We start from the raw sequence: 21,160 nt of genomic DNA, 5'->3' as shown, positions 1-21,160 counted from the left end.
TTTTTTATTTAGAGGATTTCATATATGAGTACACTGTATTTGTATTATTTCTACCCCTAAGTCCTTCCATGTCCCCAATCTACCTGTTCCCAAATCCATGACCTCATCATTCATCTATGTGTGTGTGCAGACAATATATATACATATATATTCATTCATATCTACATACATGTGTGTGTGTGTGTGTGTGTGTGTGTGTGTGTGTGTGTGTGTGTGTGAAACCTACTGAATCCAATTATTACTGCCCTTATTTGCATGAGTTTTGGGATGACCACTTAGGATTGGGATCTCATCACTAAACAAACAAACAAACAAAAAACATCTCCCTCTCTCAGCAGCCTCTGTCTGCCTGTAGCTCTTCATCTACTGGCAGGGCCTTATGAAGCCTTCCTCCTTCCACGCTGTTGTGTTGACAGTGTGGTCTTGTACAGAGAAATATACTTGACTGAGCTGAAGAATTTCTCCTCACTCTTACATCATGACCTTACATCATGATTTGGGTTTCTGAGTAAGAACTTGGTTGCCTTGAACTTCAGATAGGATAGACAGTGACACTGAAAGTCCCCAGTCTCAGCCACCATTCTCTCCTCAATAGCACACATGGCTCTTGTCAACGACTGGGAAATTCTTCCTTCTCAAAACAAATGTCAGGTAAGACAAGGGAAGTAATATGTCAAGTGGACACATTGGACAAACGAGACTGCCTGGAGAATACCACAAAAGAGAGACTGTCACCTATAAAAGAGAGAGTGTTAACTATATCATACTAATTATATGTAAAGGGCAAGAGGTCCTTGCACACACAGATAAGCACTGGAGAATCCAGGAGGAGTTCAACATGCAGACTCATCGCTTCAAGGGAAGGAGATGTTTACCTGTCTTCCTACTGGAATGCTGGAAAAGGATGTAGTTTACAACCTGGTGATCCTTTGCTATCCACAGAGCTGGCCTTCCCTCTCTATCCCCAGAATTCATATTTTGTTTATTCCACATCCTTCCCCACTAAATATTGAGCATTGCTACTGAGTCAACAGAATCCATCTTATGGGAGAAGTCAGGTATACTCTGTACAGAGTTCCAATGTAAACATTTCTTAAGTTCATTACAACTTGGGACTGAAAAATTGTTCTGTGATTAAATATAGCTAAAATAAGCCAGCTGGTGCCAGACTCCAAGAAGTTTGGCTTAGCCCTGGCTAACAAAGTCAGGCTGAACCGAGTTTCATTCTTACCTCACCTGTATCACCTCCCTGCCTGCTGTGACACTCAAAGGGATCCTTATAATTATAAAATATCATCTTCTGTGACTGTATGATTACATATCATATATTATTAACAAGATATCATAATGTGTAATATGGTATATAATTTAATGAAAATATATGTATATTTTATATGATATCACAATATTATATGTAAATATAACATTTATTAGAAAAATATATAAATTGGTAAGCTTGATTTGCAGGGCCACAATATGTTGGTATGCTGACAACTTCTTAAATTACCCATTTTTAATTCTTAGAGATAAACAAATGTTTTGTATTTACAGCCTGGAAAGGGAGCGTATCCTAAGGATGAAAATGGCCAATGGCTATACCACAAATCAGATCTGTGCGCCACTTGGGAGGTGAGTTCATATAGGCATCTGTTGTAAAAGGTGGGTAGCTATTGTAAAAGGCCTACATTTTTACTTGTGACTCCTAGTACTGCTGCACAAGCCCTAACAGCTAAAGCTTGTACACTCAAGAGTAAGTAACAGAACTTCTAGCCACACACAGATTTAAACCTCCACCTGTAGGTGCTGTGTGTGTGTGTGTGTGTGTGGTGTGATGTAATGTATATGTGTGTGTGGTGTGTATGTAGTGTATATGTGGGGGGTGCTGTGTGTGTGTGTGTGTGTGTGTATGGTGTGTGTTTGTGGTGTGTATGTAGTATATATGTGTGTGTTGTGTGTATGTGCATACATGTGTGTGTATGGTGGGGGGGTGTATGGTGTGTATGTATGCATATGTGCATGGTGTGTGTGTGTGGTGTGTATGTAGTGTATATGTGTGTGTGTGTGTGTGTGTGTGTGTGTGTGCTTGCACACATATGCCATGAAGTTCAATGCACACCCTGTGGGACCATGTGGGTCCTGGAGATTGTCCTCAGGTCAATCTTGGCAGTAGGTGCCTTCATCCACTGAGCGATGTCAGCCACCCTTGATGGAGAAAAATTCTTCATTTTTCTTATTGAAGATAAGAAAATTTCCAGAAATGGAAAGAGAAATACAGAGAATGTGTTCAACTAAAATAGCACTTTAAAACATAAATGGAATAACTCACTAGTTTAAAATTGAGTTTTAAAAATTAGTGTGATATCTAGAAGAAATGAACTCAAAATAGCCCATGTAAAGCTAAATATTTCGGTTCCAAACTGGCTCTTTCACTGGAGTACAGGAGTCGGGAAGCAGAGGAACACAAGAAAATGATTGTGAATGCATTCAGGGAAGGGATGCACTGTGCTGGTCTGGGGTTGGGTTAGTGCAGAATCCTTACCAGGAAGGAACAATTACCACCGGCACGGCACCTGACCTGTACCATACCTCACCTCTGCCTCCACTGTAACTCACCCCCACCCTCCACCACCTGCCAAGAAAGTGAGGATGAGTAGGATCTCTGTTTCCTCCTGGGGGTAACAGCTGAGGGTCTGGACCACACAGCTGTCTGGAGGGTGTTTTTTTTTTTTAATTAAGAAATTTTTTAAAATTCATTTTACATATCGGTCACAGATCTCCCTCTTCTTTCCTCTTGCCCCTCCAGCCTCGCCCCCCCAACCCATCCCCCATTTCTTCCTACAAGAAAGTTTGGCCTCCTATGGGGAGTCAGCAGAGCCTGATTCATTCAGTAGAGGCAGGTCCAAACCCCTCCCCCTGCCTCAAGGCTGTGCAAGGTGTCCCACCATGGGTAGTAGGCTCCAAAAAGGCAGCTCATGCACCAGAGGAACAGTTTTTGATACCTGGAGCTTATCCAGGTATCAAAAGACCATATACTGGTGCTGGGTCCCACCTGACTATTGCACAGTCCTGGAAGGGAGGAGTAAGAATTAAGAAATAATAGGTATGAAAAATAGAGGTGGAAAAGAAAAAGACAGAGACACAGAATAGCATGGGGAGGGTTCTTGGTCAATACCACAGTTGACCTGAGTTTATTCCTCATGGGCTTTTTATACACCAGCAAGGGGAGAAGCAAAAAACCTCCCCCTCTCAAGGACAGCACGGTTCAAGGTACAAAGTACAGACAAGTGTAAACACTTCCTTAATTCTCAAAACATCTAGTAGCCCGCCTTACAGCAAAACATCCTGTAATTATGCCTTGAGGTATAATACACCTGGTAACCACACATTTGGCCAAAACATCCTATTTTGCAGCCTTGTGGCAAAACAAGCTTGGACTCTCTGACCTTGAGTCAAGATGAAATAAGGCCACACTATGGAGTCTCTGTGGGACCCCACAGCCTGGCTTTGTTGTTGTGATGAGCCTGAGGGCCTGGCAACCCCTTCTATGGGGGCAGCCTAGAAAAGAAAAGGAGTTCATGACTCTAAGTAGTAAGATGTTTGCTTTAGAAGAAAATTTACCTCCATGATATATCCCAACATAAACAGAACAGAGAACTAAGAAGCTTTGTATTAAGAGACATTAAAAAGAAGTATCAGCTACATGCATAGCACTTAAGCAATCAAGCCAAAATACTAACAAGGAAACATTTAAAAACACAATAAGACCCATGAGAATACATATTAAAAACAGCCAAAAGCTAGAAAGAGTAGAGAATTTAAGACTCAGAATGAGGAAATCCCCTAGTATAAAAAAGAGGGAAAACAACAACAAACAAACAAACACTTCCATATGAAATGGAATGTTAAGCAATAGAAAGACTAAAGTTAAAATTCCCAGCTAAGAGGAAGTGGATAAAATGGCAATATTTGAAGAGAGAAAGACACTGAGCAGGTCATAGTGTACAAAAGAAGAAGGAAGCCCATGCCTACATGGTATGGTGCTGGGGATGGGTCTGGGGTCTCAAGAAAATGACCACATAATCTGAGATATTTCAGCAATGCAAAAATTGTTCCTTCTGCAGAGGGGTATGTTGGTGCTAAACCAAGTAAGCAACCATACCAGCTTTAGCCTCAACTCAAAGGGTCCTGAACCTCTTCCAATGGACGAGGTCAGACCCAGCCTCACATTTTTTTTTCCTGAGACAGGGTTCTCTGTGTAGCTTTGCTTCTTTCCTGGAACTCACTCTGTAGCCCAGGCTGGCCTCGAACTCACAGAGATCCACCTGGCTCTGCCTCCCGAGTGCCGGGATTAAAGACGTGTGTCACCACCGCCCGGCCCAGCCTCACATTTTTATGCGATTGGTTGACTTAAACGTTAGTGAGCAATTGATAAGCAGAATGCAACCTTACACAGAATGTAACCTTGAACATATATTTTGATTTCAGGAAAATGCTGACCTGGGAAGAGATTTTTTTGCTAAATGGTATTTTTACAGTTGTCTTTAAACATGGTGTTTCCCTTGTCTTATTTAACCATTGAATAGAAAATGCAACGCATTTCTTTCACATTCCCACAATGTTTATAATGAGGTTTCAGAATATCAAGAAGAAATACTTTGGTGGGAAAAAAAGATTAAATCTCCCGGAATATAGTAAATACATCAATAAAGGAAATAAACTAGAATAATAAAAAGTAATCAATTGAAAAGAATACAGGAAAAGAAATGAAATAAGGCCGGGCAGTGGTGGCACATGTCTTTAATCCCGGCACTCGGAAGGCAGAGCCAGGTGGATCTCTGTGAGTTCGAGGCCAGCCTGGTCTACAGAGCAAGATCCAGGAAAGGCACAAAGCTACACAGAGAAACCCTGTCTCAAAAAACAAAAACAAAAAAGAAAGGAAATAAACATATGAAAAAGAAAATGAATACCCATCTGGAAATCTTAGGGATGTCAATAATCATAGAATATGGGTAGTGTAAGCACTTCATTGTAAAGGTAGAGTTTGCCAAAATGCAAAAATTCAAGTCCCATTACAAAGTGTGTGTGTGTGTGTGTGTGTGTGTGTGTGTGTAACACAATTTTAAATAAAAAGACACAAGCATGTCACTAGAAAAAAAACTATAGGAAAAAATGTATGAAATCAGCTTTAATCCAAAGAAATTTGGGTGGCTATTTCAACTTCTAAAAATAAGTTTAGGCATGAAGCCTACACTAAAACAACAGAAAAGAGAAAGTGAGTAGTCCATGTTTATGATTAAAGATTTCAAAGCCTCTTACTGATTAAGATAATAACCATACATAAAATCTGTAGGATTTCTGAGATTCATGCACAGTAACCCTTTTGACATAATTTACACTCACAGAGCACTACACCAAAATAGAGCAGAGGGCCTGGAGAAATGGCTCAGTGATGGAGAGCACTTGTTCCTCTTGCTGAGGACCCAGGTTTGGTTCACAGCACCCATATGGCACCTCACAACTGTCTATAACTCCAGTTCTAGAAGGTCTGATGCATTCTTTTGGCCTCTGTGGACACTGCACACATGCAATGCTCAGACATGTGTGCAGGCAAAACACCGATACTCATAAATAGAAATGAATAAGTATTGTGAAATATTATTTTAACTCGGCAAAGATATGTTACATTGCTTATGCTTCAGAATATTACTTATACTGTGTAAAGATGTGTTACATATGCTTATGCTGCATTTGTTTAATTATAAAAAGATGTGTAGTATTTGTTTCACCTTGCCTGCCTAAGGCACCTGATTGGTCTAATAAAAAGCTGAATGGCCAATAGCTAGGCAGGAAAAAGGATAGGCAGGCTGGCAGAGAGAGAGAATAAATAGGAGGAGAAATCTAGGCTAAGAAAGAATGAGAGAAGAAGAAGAGGGGAGAGAACAAAGGAGGCACCTGGGGCCAGCCAGGCAGCCTCCAGCTGGTAGACACAAGAAGCAGTGAGAGTATGGTATACAGACAGAAAGAAAAGTAAAATGCCCTGAAGCAAAGGGCAGATAAAGAGAATCAGGTTAATTTAAGTTAAAAGAGCTAACCAGAAACAAGCCTAAGCTAGGCCGAGCATTTATAACTAACAAGTAGTCTCGTAGTCTCTGTGTCATGATTTGGGAGCTTGTTAGTGCCCCCTTCCAAAAAAGCCTGGTACAAATAAGTTCTTAAAACAAACAACAAAAGCAAGCAAACAAACATAAAAACCCCACAAAACAGAACACTACTTCTCTAGTCCCAGTGGAAACTGTGACATAATGATGTTTTCTCATCCGCAAAACAGTTCAGTATTTTTAAGTATTCTAAATGTGCAATCTGTGTGGTCTTATTAAGCTGAAATGAAATCTGAAAGCAAGAACAAAAAGATGTCTGAGAAAACATCAAATATTTAGGAACAGAGAAACACATATAAATAATTCATAAGACAAAAAAGGAAATAAAACCAACTATATGCAATCCATATGCTAGCCTCACACAATTAGAAATTGAACCTTTGAAAAGGCAATATTAAATATTTAGATAGAAATTTGATAAAACATGCATAAGCTTTCAACATTAAAAACTATAGTGTATAACTAAAAGAAATCAAAGATCTAAATGAGTGGAGAAATATATCACATCTTTTAATATTCAATATGTTATGATGTTAATTCTCCCCAAACTCATCTAAAGATTCGATACAATCCTAGTAAAAAACACTCACTGAAATAAAAAAAAAATACTGTTAAAATTTATATGAAAATACAAATATCTGTAATGCCTCAAAGAACTTAGAAAAAAGAACAGGAGGCGATATGATGAGGAAGATATATACATTTATTTTCAAAGAATACTATTTCAGTGATTTTTCTTTGTTCCTGCATGAGCATATGCCATGCCTGCAGAAGCCAGAAGAGGGCTGGAGTGACAAGCAGCTGTGAGCTGTGTGACATGGATGCTGGGCAATGACTATGGGTCTCCTAGGAGCCATCTCTCCAGCCCCATCAAAAAATAAACTTAGAATTGTTACGTAGTTACAGAAATTGTATGGTGATGCCCTAACACAACACCCCTGTCAGTGGACCAGATTAGGGAATGCTGAAGCCGATCCATAAAATATGACCTCAAGATTGCAGGAGAAGGGCCTGACGTGTTGATGGGGGAGAGATGATCTTCTTAATGGTGTGCTGAAACTAGCTCATGCCAGCTTGCAAAATCTTACTCTGCAAATCTCTTTCGAGTCCTGTGGTCAGGAATGTCACTCAGCTAGCTTGAGTACAGCCTGGTGATGAGGTGACACCATAGGAATTGACAAATGCCACAAACTGGCCTGTCCTGGAGAGCTGGATGTTAGACATTTTTCGGCTCTCTACTGAAGGTGTTTAAAAATGCATAGGGTGAATTATTTTGCTAGCATGTGCATGTATTAGAATTTGTCAAAATGCATTTTCTTTTGTTTGGGTTTTTATATCACGTGTCTCTTTGGGGGTGGTAGGTGTGCACTGTACACATCCATCCTTGCTTCATGAGAGCCTCTTTGTTGACTGTTGGCACTTGCCCTGCAGGCACTGGAAGCTTGCAAAGATGCTGGCTTGGCGAAATCCCTCGGGGTATCCAATTTTAACCGCAGGCAGCTGGAGCTCATCTTGAACAAGCCAGGACTCAAGTACAAGCCAGTCACCAACCAGGTACAACAGAGGGACTTTCACTGAGTGAGGAGAGGCACCCAGGGAAATTTTTAAGTGATAACAAGGTTCCTGGACTTTGCAGTAGGAAGTCTTCCGGGTGTTCCACAGAAATCACAGTCTAAGACTCTAGGTCAATCATTTCACTTCTTTCAACTTATATCTTTTAAGAAAAAGGCCCTGCATTTGGGGGCTAAGGCAGGAGGATCGTGACTATAAGGCCAGCCTGGGTTACGCAACGGGTTAGGTGCCAGTCCAAGCTGCACAGCGGTTCAAGGCCAGTCTTGACGTGACAGAGTAAGACCTTGTCTCAAAAAAAGCCAGTCAGGTGTGGTGAGCACACCTGGGGAGGCTGGTGTAGGGGAGTTTGAGACCAGCCTGGGCGACAGAGCAAAAGCCGGTCTCAAAGAAACAAAACAAAAGAAGTTTAAGCCATTTTGAAAACTCAGATCCAGGCAGATGTAAACAAAGAGGTTTTTTGAAGAAAAGTAATAGAAAGGAAATAAGATTTGCCAAATCAAGGCATAATATAGAACATTTAAAATAATGCACAGCTCAGGAAGCTGAGGTAGGAAGATCTGTTCAGGCCAGGAGTTCGAGACCAACAAATAACAATACCCTCTCTCAAAAACTAGGTAACATAGGAAGGATGGCATGTGAACCAAGATGCAAACTAATAGAAGAAAACAAATACTTAGTGGCTGGCAAAGATATAATAAAAAAACTTACTCTAAAATGAAGCCGCACAAGCTAATGGCAGAGGCAAGACTCTTCCAACAGTCGGAGAAAAATGGCTGGCTGTCTAGAAACAAGTGGGCTTTGCCTCACAGCACGCTCCAAGGTTAGAAGACAGAAATCATTTGTAAAGACAGTGGAAGAATTTAGTTTTCTGGAACAATGGATAGAAAAAGAAGCTATGAAAAATCATAAGGAAAAGTTGGATCAGTGTAGCTGAGAGGTAACATGTTCATCTAGCATGCACAAGGCCCTAGGCAAAGTCCCTAAAACCAAGGGGAAAACCGCTAGAAACAAAATGCAAACAGAAATAGACAATGACGTATTTTAAGTGAAATAAAAGAATCCATATGTTTATGAATTAAAAGACAAAGATGAACTAAAGTACTTGATGGGGGAAAAAGTTCAAAGATTCAACAGAAAATTAGCAAAATAAACAGATGGGAATTCACAGAAAACTATTCCCAAGACATGGGTGAAATGTTCAACTCACTGTTAGAGAAAGCTTGATTTAAATGTGATGCTCTATTACATGTAAACACATTTATGTCAGACTTGGTACTGAAGTAATGGCTCAGTGGTTATAAGTACTTATTGCTTTTGCAGAGGACCAAGGTTTGGTTCCCAGCACCCACATGGTGGCTCACAACCATTTGTAAATTCAATTCCAGGGAGTCCAGCACTGTCTTTTGGCCTCTATGGGTACTGCAAACCTGAGGTGTACTCACATACATTCAGGCAAAATACTCATACACATAAAACAAATCTGCTCTGGACATCACTCTATATAAATAAAACACTGATTGGCCAATAGCCAGACAGGAAGTATAGGTGGGACTAACAGAGAGAAGAATTGAGGAAACAGGAAGGGAAGGGAGAGACTGCTGGAGCCACTGCCAGGACAAGGAAGATGTAAGGTACCAATAAGCCACGAGCCACGTGGCAAAGTATAGATTAATAGAAATGGGCTAAATGTAAGAGTAAGAGCTAGACAATGATAGGCCTGAGCTAATGGCCAAGCAGTTTAAATAATGTAAGAGTCTGTGTGTTTATTTTATAAGTGGGCTCCGGGACTGGTGGGACTTGGCAGGAGCTGGAGAGAAATTCTCCAGTTACAAATGGTGCCCAATGTGGGGCATGAACCCACGACCCTGAGATTAAGAGTCTCATGCTCTACCAACTGAGCTAGGCTGACAGCTGTCTCTGTCTACTCTGCAAGATGCTCGAAAGTTGCTTACATCCTTCTCCCATTTCTCAGGTAGTATTATATCCTTCTGAGGTCTTTGATGTGGTTAAAGACTAGATAGTTATAATTTCCTCAGTTATGATAAAAGATGGGTTAGATATAAAGCCTTAGACTCACAAATATAAGATAGATAGGGTATCTTCTTTAATATTGTAACTGCAATTCTTGCTTGATAATTGTTTTGTTATATGTAATTTTACTGTGTTAAAGTTAAAACCTTCTTTTTTGAAAAAGAAGAAAAGGGGAAGTGCTGTGGATATCACTCTATATAAATAAAACACTGATTGGCCAATAGCCAGACAAGAAGTATAGGCGGGACTAACACAAATCTTTTAAAAAACTATCAAATTTTGTTTCATGTATTTTTTACAATGTTCCTCTAAGCAAGGGATAGAGAGTATCTGTGAGTGCACATTGGTTCAGCCTTTCTGGATAGCAATCTTATTTGTGGGTTTAAGTTTTTTCCATTGCATTTCTTACTAGTATGTGTATATGTGCCACACAATGTATGTGGAGGTCAGAGGACAATGTGCAGGAGTTGGTTCTCTCCTTCCACCATGTGGATCTAAGGGACTGAACTCAGGTCACAAGACTTGGGGACAAGGGCCTTTGCCCACTGAGCCATGTCACCAGCCCCTAAATAATTTTTGACAAGCTATGTAGAACTGCATTTGATTATGGGCCTTAATTTTATTCCCTGCTCTCTCATGGAACAACACAGGTGGAGTGCCACCCATATTTTACCCAAGCGAAACTCTGGAAGTTTTGCCAGCAGCACGACATTGTTATTGTTGCATATAGTCCTTTGGGGACCTGTCGGAACCCAAGCTGGTAAGCAATGCTGTATTCTCTTCATGAAGAATCTCCTTCCGTGTGGATAGGGCACAAAACAAGAGGGAATTGGCTAAACAGAGGGACTCTGGCTGTGAGATCTTCAAGAAATGGCTTTTTCAAGTCAAGATCTCCAGAAACAGATGAAAGCTCACGATACCTTCCTCACTGAGACATTACCTGGTGATTTCACTGAATGTATGGCATTTCCTGTTGCCACCTGATATGTAAGAAACTCAGTAAATGTTGAAGTATTGTTAGACAGGGTTTCTGTGACTGTGTTCTGAAAGCTTTGGAGTTGTTGAATTCAGTCCAGTTCAGTCCACAGTGGCAATACCTTTGATGAACTCCAAGGAGCTTTAGGAAAATGTCTACCCTGATAGCAAGAGTTGAGCTACTTTCTTCTACCTAGTCTTTTTGCATTTCCCTATATGTCTGCTTCAGACAAAGCTCTCTGTTAGATTCTTCACCCCACATTCACACACATAAAGAGAGCAAGCTTGGTGTGTGTGTGTGTGTGTGTGTGTGTGTGTGTATTATATGTGTATATATTTGTCCTCTGTATCAGCCCACCCACCTACCTTTCTTGATCTTCTCATGCTAAAGGCAACTCTTCATTCCATAATTCCTTACACCAGAGAAATTAACTATAGGTAACTTGAATGTCCTAGCAGGGACCAAATGAATGGGGACAATAGTAGGGTGACTGATGAACTCTAGCCTCTCATTTGAAGATGACATATATTTTCTTTTTTTCCAAGGGTGAATGTATCTTCTCCATCCTTGTTAAAGGATGAACTTTTAATCTCACTGGGGAAGAAGTATAACAAGACAGCAGCTCAAATTGCGCTGCGTTTCAACATCCAGCGAGGGATGGTTGTCATCCCTAAAAGCTTTAATCACAAAAGGATCCAAGAAAACTTTCAGGTAAGAGAATTACCTTTGGAAATGTGAAAGGATGGTGGTGTCCGCTGTCGCTCCTAGAGAATGTTCTTGGAAAGTGTGATGACCTACATCCAGTAGCTCCTCCATGTCATCAGTCTCTCATACTCCCCTTCTGTGTCCTGAGCATCAAACACTTCTCTGTCTGTGTAACTCCCACAATAGATGGACTTCCAAACTTATAAACTTACAGCCAATGTAGACTCAGTTTCTCTGGCCATTTCCACTGCTCTCTTTCTGTTTACAGCTAACCTCTTGAAAGGAAAATCGGCTCTCAGCTCACTTCCCTTATTTTCTTAGACCCATTAAAACTGAGATTTCACCCTGGCAGACTATGTCCTCAGGGTCACCGAGGACTTCTGCATGAGTAACTCCAGTACTTCATTCTCAGTCCTTGTGGGGTCAAAGATTTCAAACACATTTCATAAAGTTGACACTCTCTCTTTCTTGAAACATTTATTCTGATGGGAAACTCAGTGACATGTAGGTCTTGAGAACAATAGCTAGAGTTTGGTTTGTAGGTTTGGGTTTCGTGATAGTGTCACATGTAGTCCATGCTGGCCTCAAACCATCTGTGTAGCTGAGGATGGGTTTGAACTCTTGTCCTTTGAACTCTACCTCCACCTTAGAAATCCTCAGATTACAGGTATGATTGATTACCTGGCAGTTAAGGATTTAATTTCATAGTATGAAATCTCCATTCACATAAGATAATTTGTGCCATGAAATAAAAAAAGGCCACTTTGAACAAGGAAAATGATTAGAAACAACATAGAAAGGGAGAATTTGGAAGTTTATCTTGAAGTTAAAAAGCAGAATTTATAAAAATACATGAACTTATTTGAGTCACAGCAAAATGTAGGTTCTAGTTGCCTAGTGCACCGAATCCTAGAAGAAACAGAACCAGTGCTGGCTTTTTAAAAGACATTTGACAAATTTATGTGACATACAACACAGAATTCTGTATTTCATACACTTTTATAGAATGATCCTAAAGAGAACAATTTTCATCTGGAGGGGAATTTTAATCTTGGCTCTTCTTTTCTTCAATATATATGCCTGTCATTGTAGAATTTTAAATTACCCTTGAGCTTATTTAGGAAATATTGTGCCTATAATTAAAATAAATCTTCAAACCTTCTCTCATTATTGACTTCATAAAATCTGTATCCTTACAAAGCCTGCTTCACTTTGTCACTAGGAACCATGGTAGAGCCACGGAGTACAGACTGGCCTGCTGTGAGCAAAGAGTAAATCTGTGGAAGGACTCTTTTTGGGCTAATAGTTTAAATTTAAAAAATTTAATTTTTTTTTTAGATTTTGTTATTCTGTTTTATATGTATCAGTGTTTTGCCTGTGTGTATATATGTATGTGCACTATGTACATGCCTGGTACCTGCAGAGGCCAGAAGAGGCTGTCATATCCCCTAGAATTGGAGGTATAGATGGTTGGGAGCCACCATGTGGGTACTGGGAATAGAACCTGGGTCCTCTGCAAGAGCAACAAGTGCTCTAAACCACTGAACCATCTCTCCAGGCCCTGCAACTCAATATTTTAATTCTTTATATTATTTTATGAACTTCAATATCTGGGTAATAAATAACCAAAGAAAAGAATTCTCTGAAAAGAGTAATTGTAAATGATCTGTGGAGGAGCAGTTAAGTAAGTGTATTTATTATATTCTAGGAAAAGTAAATGAATAAAAATAAGGTTACCTATATATTTTCACAGAACATATCACAAGGACCACTAATATATAAGGAAGATAGTTTGCTACATTTATATGCTGCATTTTATTCTACCACGTTTAGTACCTGGAAAGAGACATAAAGTAGGATGGTGAATGAAGAGGAACCTCCTCCTTTTCATCCCATACATGTCTATTATTCCATAGTATCTATGCATATGCAAAGAGCATAGATTTGCATACTACTTACATAATTAAAAATTATAAACAGATTAAATATTAAAATGGAAGTGAAAATAAAATATTAAATGCTAATACAGAATAATTATAAAATGAGAATATAAACAAAGTATACAATCTAGAAAAAAATGCCAAGCAGTAGTGGTGCACATCTTTAATCTCAGCACTTGGAGACAGAGGCAGGTAGATCTCTGAGTTTGAGGCCAGCCTGGTCTACAGAGTGAGTTACAGGATAGCCAGGGTGGTTACACAGAGAAACCCTGTCTAAAAAAATTGAAAAAAAAATAAGGCAAGTGAATCTCTAAGTTCAAGGCCAGTCTTCTCTACAAAGCAAGTTCCAGGACAGCCAGGGCTTCATGGAGTAACCCTATCTAAACAAACAAACAAATAAATAAGAACTGACAACCTAAGTCCAATCCCCAGAGGCCACATGATAGAAAGAGAGAACCAGTTCCTGCAAGTTACCTTCTGACCTCCACTTGTGAGCCATGACACATGTGTACCGACGTACATATATACACAGACTGAATAAATAAATGGGAGAAACAGAAAAGAAATGGTAACAAAACTGAAAATAAATATTTAAGATGATGAAAGAAGCTGAAATAATGGAGCACACCTGTGATCCCAACACTCAGGAGGCTGAAGCAAGAGGATCATGAGGTCGAGGCTGGCCCGAGAGACCTAGCAAGTTCCAGACCAGCTTGAGTTGCAAAACAAGACCCTGCCTCAAAACATCATAGTAGGAGCAGGAGCAGGAGCAGGAGCAGGAGCAGGAGCAGGAGCAGGAGCAGGAGCAGGAGCAGGAGCAGGAGCAGGAGCAGGAGCAGTAGTAGAAATAGTATTAAAAGAATAAGCAAATTTAAAGACTAGGAAAATTTTTTTTCAGTGTGTGAGATGGCAATAGTCTAGAATAAAAAACATCCAATATTTTATGTGAAAAGAATAAGAATTCTTCACATGTAGAATATTAGATGCCTTAAATGCATACTGTTCAGTAAGTCTGAGTGGTCCCCAAGTAGAACGGCTTCCAAGACAAAGGTCAGAGCAGAAAGTCAACCTGTCCCTTAACCTCCTCTCTCCTGCACCACAAATGCACACATACAGGAGCCCAGCTCTCCCAGACACTTGAGGAGATGCTGGCTCTCTTACAGAAAGCCCAACCTGAGATTCTCCCTTGATGTTTCCACTCCCTAGGTCCAAGCTTGACCCACCTTCACAAACGACCTGTCTTCTGTGTCTATTATTTCAGATCTTTGACTTTTCTCTCACTGAAGAAGAAATGAAGGACATTGCCGCCTTGAATAAAAATGTCCGCTTTGTGGAGTTGCTCATGTAAGTGTCCTAGGATCAGGTAGTGCTTGTCCCATGTTAACCAATGAGGCTCCTGTGTAACCTCACCTATGCCCATAGAAACACCAGAATGAGGTATCAGCCGCGTGTTCTGAATAGTAGACACACCTAGGTAAAGGCATGACATGGAGACAAGGAGAATTAACCCTTCACACTTCACCTGCTACTACAACAATACAAATTCTGAAGTAACATTATTTACTTCTAACTAAAAATCAAAGCAATATCCAAATTGGGGCAAATTTATTTTTTAAAAAAATTCTGGGAGAGACCTGCTTGTATAGTACAGAAGGAATATCAGGTTGTGAACCAAAACCTAGAGTTTTAGTCAAATACTTTCTTGCTTGTAAGATTTAGGGTTTTGGAGTTAGAAAGATGACTTAGTAATTACGACCACTTGCTGCTCTTTTGAGGACCTGGGTTCAGTTCCCAGTACCCATATCAGGCTGCACACAATCACCAATAGCTCCAGTTCCAAGGGATCCAAAGCCCTCTTCCGGCCTGCAAATGTACCTACATGCACATGGTGCACATAAATTAACACCCACACATACACATAAATAAAACTAAATAAATAAACTGGGTGTGATGGTACATGCCTTAAATCCCAGCCCTCAGAAGGTTTCTCTGTGAGTTCAAGGGTAGCTAGGTCTACCTAGTGAGTTCCAGGCCAGCCAGGGCTACATACTGAAGACCTTGTCTTCAAAAATAAATACATAAATAAATAGGACTGGAGAGATGGCTCCGTGGCAAAGAATACTGGCTGCTCTTCCAAAAGATCTGGGTTCAATTCCCAGCATCTACATACATGAAGCCAAAACACCCATACACATAAAAAATAATAAAATAAATCTTTTAAAAATGATTTAGAGATCTCAGCTCTGCCTATCAGCTACCTTTTCTATAAGACCTTTTCACACCATGTAAAGATGTTGTCAAGTTCAGCCAAGACACCAAAGTAGCCCTCTATTACCTAAACATTGCAGGGTTTTTTTTTTTTTTAACTAGAACTGATGTGGCTTATATACAGATAGTCCAATGTGTATTTGTATGCACACATTTTTTTTGTTCATCATTTCCCATTATTCTTTCTGATTTCTCAAGCCATGTTGGCAGTCACTTTCTTCATTTGGTCTTCTCTTTAAGTAAGGAGTTAGACATCACCCATTAAGATAATGCATAGAGTTGGAACACAATTGATCTCACTACTCTTTGTGAGTTAGAAAGCATTCTGGATAGACTGGTATTGATTTTCTGGATTACTATAATAAAACAGCTCCTTGATGTGAATTTTCAAGGGAGACAATTGCTTGGCATGTAAAGATACCACCCAGCTTCAAAATACATGAGAAACACAAATACACATAACAACTTACTGGAAAATAAGCTTTAAGTTAATCAATAGCTCTTGGAGGTATGTTATTTCTACTTAAAAATATCATTAAGTTAAGAAGGAATAATAATATGGGCTGAATCTACCATTCTATTGATTTTCTTTTACTAACAACATTGTTTGATTTACATTTGAAATATTTAATACAAGTTTTAACAATACAAGGGGGAATATGACTCATTATTGCAGAAAACAATTAGAAAATCAACAAAGTGATACAAAGATTATTAATTTAAAAAAAATAACTGTGTCTTTGAGAGATCCTGGGCCATGACTTTTCTCTAATGCTCTTTTGTTGACCTCTGACATTGGAGAGCCCTGTTTGTTTTATATTTTTGTGGTAGTTGCAGAGAGCTAAATCTTGGCTATGTTCCATGACAGAAATACATGCACTCCTAACTATTATAGACATTCTGACCTTTGTTATTTGTGGTTGGTTGTAGCTGCAGCCAGCCTTTCCTTGCCTACTATGTGCATGCTCGCATCATGGAAAGGTGCTGACTTAAGGGGAGACGAGAAGGAAATGCAGGAGAAACAAAGGGTAAATGAGTAGAAACAAAAGGGGCAAGAGAATGACCGTATCAAAAGATGTTGGTTAACACAGTTGTGCCACCATTAGAGTAAACTGTCTTCCTCTTGGGGGATTGTCTTGGCAGGTGGAGTAACCATCCTGAATACCCATTTTATGATGAATACTGAACATCGACAGTTCTTCAAAAGAGTTTTTTCCCTCTCATTCAGGAGCTTGAGCTGGGTAATCCTCTCCAAGTATATGAGATCTTACTATCCTCAGAAGAAGTTGAATAAAACACACCATGCTTAATTTTTGTATAGTATGAACTCAACTTAGCTCTGATGAAGAAAAAAAACGATTTAATCTATCTAAAAAGTTCTTTGAAAATGCTTTGCTAGTATTTTTAGATGGATGTCTTATAGGTTGTTGATGGAAAACATTAAACTTTACTTCAAAAGTGGCATATAAAAGCAAATTCTAACTCATGAATATGAAACTATTATAGGAAGTCTGCATTATTTAGCCTTTGGCAGGACAGGAAAGAAGTTTATAGCTGGCATGCTTCCAGATGTTGACCATGACCTTGACCTCCTGAAGGTTTGGGCCATTGGTTGCAAGACAGACACAGCCAAGACAGAAATTCACATGCCATTATTAACACACCTTGAGTACAGAGATAACTAGAAGTCTAGAAAAGTCTTAAAGAAAAAATATACAGTAGGTTGTGCGAGGGTTGTAGGGTCATGCTGGAGTGCTTGCCTGGCATGCTGGAGACCCCAGTGAGGGTGGGGTGGGGCCAACTAGCAAAACCATAATGATTCTTCTATTATTTGTCTCCATCCAGTGTGCCCATTCGGCTTTTATTGTGCTTGAAAGATGAAAAGTATTGATTCTTTCTTAAATTTTTTGTTATTCAGGGTGGTGGGGAGTTGAGACTGGGTTTCATGTAATCCAGACTGCCCATAGACTTGCTATGCATCTGATACCAGACTTGAATTCTGAACCCATGATCTCTATTACATTTTTAAGGGCCTGAGCTTCCACATGACTGGTAAGCAGTACTTGTACTCTGTTATAATCATTCTTGCCCACATTCATCAAGAAAACTATCATGTAAAGTGGCTAGAAACAACCAACATATACAAAGCAAGCTTTTTAAACTCAAAATGGTCTAAAGATGGTGATTTTAAATGAATAAAATTTTAAAGGAAGATTTGAGAAATACTAGAAGATAAGGTCTTTAAAAACTGCTTTTAGAAAGGCTTAAGAATATATTTTGATGAAGTTACAAGTTCTAAAAGAACATGGATAATTTTATTTTATATACATTTTTAAGAAGTAAATTAAATGATTACAATTGTATCTAGTTTTAATTTAACTAGAAAAATAAAGTATATTTGTTTATATTAGATCACTTTCAAAGGGTGAGGGAATTCTTCAAAAATCATATATTTCCAGTATTGACAGATAAAATTGAATGGCCCAAAGAGAAATTTTTGAGAAATTATGAGTTAAAAATGTGATTACATGAATTATTTTTCCCATTATTAATGTTAACAATGCTGTTCTCTGAAAAATATTTTATTTACAAGATTAATAAAGTATGACGATTTGCTCTACTACATGATCTCTGTTTTGTTCCTAAGGTTGGAAGAAGCATCTTCATCAAAGTAAATTGAAAGGGCCTGAGGTCAAGTTCCTGCTGTGCTTTTAGCTTTGAGAAGAGAAGAAGGGTACAGAATAATAGATCTGAGTCCATCCCTGTTGTCAGAGCCCTTTTGGTTTCTTCATGGGGGCATATCATGTGGAGGCAGAGCTAGACTTAACATCTGTCAAACCATTTCTAAGAGGTAGATACTTTAAAAGGAGTCCTCACCATTTGTCAAGGAACTTATTCCTGAATCAAAAGAGGGTAACTTCTGTCTTAATTATAGAAAAGATGGAGGAAAAAGAGTTGGAGATAGAAAATAGGGAAGTCTGGAAAGAATAATCACCTGACATGAACCTCTGTATGTCAATTCTTCTCCTACTTCTATTATGGTATAAAATATGTCTCTTCCTGCCCCACCCAAAGTTAATGTTGAAATCTCAAACTCCAGTGTGTAGTGGGTAGCCATTCCAGCTTGGATCTGGAAGTTCCAACCCCCATTGAGACTCTGGCAACTGTCACGCCTACGAGGCGGGGTGAGGGGAGGTGCTGGAAACCCGAGAACTGGATGGGCGAGTGCTCTCTCTGGGCGCGCTCTCTGCGCCTGGACCCTGGACGGTGGAGATTGACTGTGCAGAGCTCCAGAGAACACCGCTGGATTGCGATACAGCTTCCCCAGACCCCCGCCACCTATCCATTCCTTCATTTGTAAGTCATCCACTAAATAAATCTTCCTTTTAACTACATGGAGTGGCCTTTATAATTTTCTCCAATACCAGTGACTCAGAACATGATATTATTTGAAAATGGTCATGATATCTATGATTAATTAAGATGGGGTCAGACTGCTTCCATCATGTCAGAGTCCCCGTACCAAACAATACAGCCCTGAACATACAGGTTCACCAGTTGCATACAATAATGATAGAAAACAATCAAAGCAAAATTTTTAAAAATGTAGAAGTATCATTCTCATATGAATACAAAGTGAAAACATATCAACGATTTCAATAGATCATCAGTGACAGAGTTGGTTAAGGTGATGAGAGAACTACCATGAAGCCAGGCCTAATGGCACACACAGGCATATAGTCTCAGCTGTTGGGTAGCCTGAGGCAGGAGGAACACAAGTTCAAAGCCAGCCTGCAACTTAGTGAGATTTTTGTCTTAAAAATTGAAAGTAAAAGGAGGTCTGGGATATCACTGAGTGCTTGACTACCATGTGAGAAACCCTAGGTTCAATGCTTAAGGGGAAAAAGGAAGGAGTGGGAAGAAAGGAGAAGTGACAGAGGTAGGTTCATGTTCTCAAGGCCTATAAAAAACCGTGAAACTCGAGTTGACTTTTCCTGCCGTATGTAATCATTTACCCCCGCATGAAGATCCTTCAGCACTGTTGCTCAATGACTGTCATGCTCATCACCACTAGCTCTTCAGCTAGAGGCCACTGCCCTCATGAAACTGCAAAGCATTCTCTTGGGTGACGGACTCTGGAGGTCTGGGATGTTCACAGTCCACACATCCCAAATCTGTCCTTTAACCACTCAAGGAAGAGGATACTGGAATACCATTCTTGAGAAGTATGTTGTTATATCTGAGCCATGGGTGGCATTGGATGGTTTATGGTAGTAAATGATAATGTGGGAACTTTCAACTACATGGTCTTACTTTGTCCCACAGAGTCTGGAGACTGATCAGGCTTAGCCATACCAAGTCTTGATGCCTAAGTGGCTGATCAGACCAAGAACTCTGGACCTCAAAGCTCAGGTGGATTTCCCTGGTTGGCAGTACTGCAGAAAATTGTCATACATAATTGCTTGGGGCAATTAAACTATATATATATATATATATATATATATATATATATAGAGAGAGAGAGAGAGAGAGAGAGAGAGAGTTTAAATTAAACTATATATATAATTAAACTATATATATAATTAAACTATATATATATATGCAATTCCACTGGAAGAAAACAATAGAAGCTGGTGCCTGATTTTTCCACAGACTCTGGCTGGTGTTTCTTGTACTTCGGCTAATTATAACCTTGCATTGTCATTAGCCATAGCCATGAGTATGACTATTTTCCTGAGTTCTGTGCCTTACTGTAATAAGTCATGGAATCTGAGGGTAGACTCAGGGATCACTTACCACAAGTAGTTAACATATTAGCTAGATATGATTGCTCAGACCTGTAATTCCAGCATTTGGGAGTTTGAGGCAGAAGGATTGCAGTGAGTTTGAGGCTAGCTTGGGCTGCAAAATGAGACTCCACCTCAAAAAAATAGAGTCAAACAAACTGCACACACACACACACACACACACACACACACACACACACATTCATCACACACACACACACACACACATATGGCTTACATATTCAAAAGGTTTAGTTCATGTCATTATAATGGGACATAGTAGCATGCATATATGAGACCTCAGAGCCCACATCAACAGTGACACACTTCCTCCAACAAGACTACACTTGCTCCAACAAGGCCATACCTTCTAATAGTGCTACTCCTTTGGGGGCCATTTTCTTTCAAACCACCACATTCCACTCCTTGGCTCCCAAAGACTTGTAGCCATATTAAAAATGCAAAAATGCATTCAGTCCAACTTCAAAAATCCCCATAGTCTCATATAACAGTCTCAAACTTACTTAAAAGTCTAAAGTTCAAAGTCTCTTCTGAGATTCATGTGATCTCTTAACTGTAATCCCCTGTAAAATCAAAATCAAAAAGCAGATCACATACTTCCAACATATAATGGCACAATATTACTTGAATCTTAGATGGTCTTTTAATAAAAAAAGCTGGTACCAGATATCAGAGTGAAAGCTGAAAGATTAGAGAAGCAGA

At 39.5% G+C, this 21,160-nt stretch overlaps 1 protein-coding gene across 5 annotated transcripts in view; it reads left to right on the top strand.

Annotated features, from left to right (window-relative positions):
- The window catches only part of Akr1d1 (aldo-keto reductase family 1 member D1), a 66,462-nt gene extending 48,189 nt beyond the window's left edge, over window positions 1-18,273 (top strand). For all 5 annotated transcript variants that reach the window (XM_037203650.1, XM_037203649.1, XM_037203648.1 and 2 more), the window contains 6 exons: window positions 1,552-1,629; window positions 7,590-7,712; window positions 10,412-10,521; window positions 11,283-11,448; window positions 14,644-14,726; window positions 16,794-18,273. In XM_037203650.1, the coding sequence (XP_037059545.1) occupies window positions 1,552-1,629; window positions 7,590-7,712; window positions 10,412-10,521; window positions 11,283-11,448; window positions 14,644-14,726; window positions 16,794-16,836 (603 nt within the window). In that variant the 3' untranslated portion in view covers window positions 16,837-18,273. The remainder of the gene's footprint in view (window positions 1-1,551; window positions 1,630-7,589; window positions 7,713-10,411; window positions 10,522-11,282; window positions 11,449-14,643; window positions 14,727-16,793) is intronic.
- Window positions 18,274-21,160: the final 2,887 nt, after the last annotated feature.

This window comes from Peromyscus leucopus, chromosome 3 (genome assembly GCF_004664715.2).
Source record: "Peromyscus leucopus breed LL Stock chromosome 3, UCI_PerLeu_2.1, whole genome shotgun sequence".
In the NCBI taxonomy this organism is placed as follows: Eukaryota; Metazoa; Chordata; class Mammalia; order Rodentia; family Cricetidae; genus Peromyscus; species Peromyscus leucopus.
The sequence above is the reverse complement of the archived record's forward strand: the minus strand, read 5'-3'. Positions and strand labels throughout refer to the sequence as shown.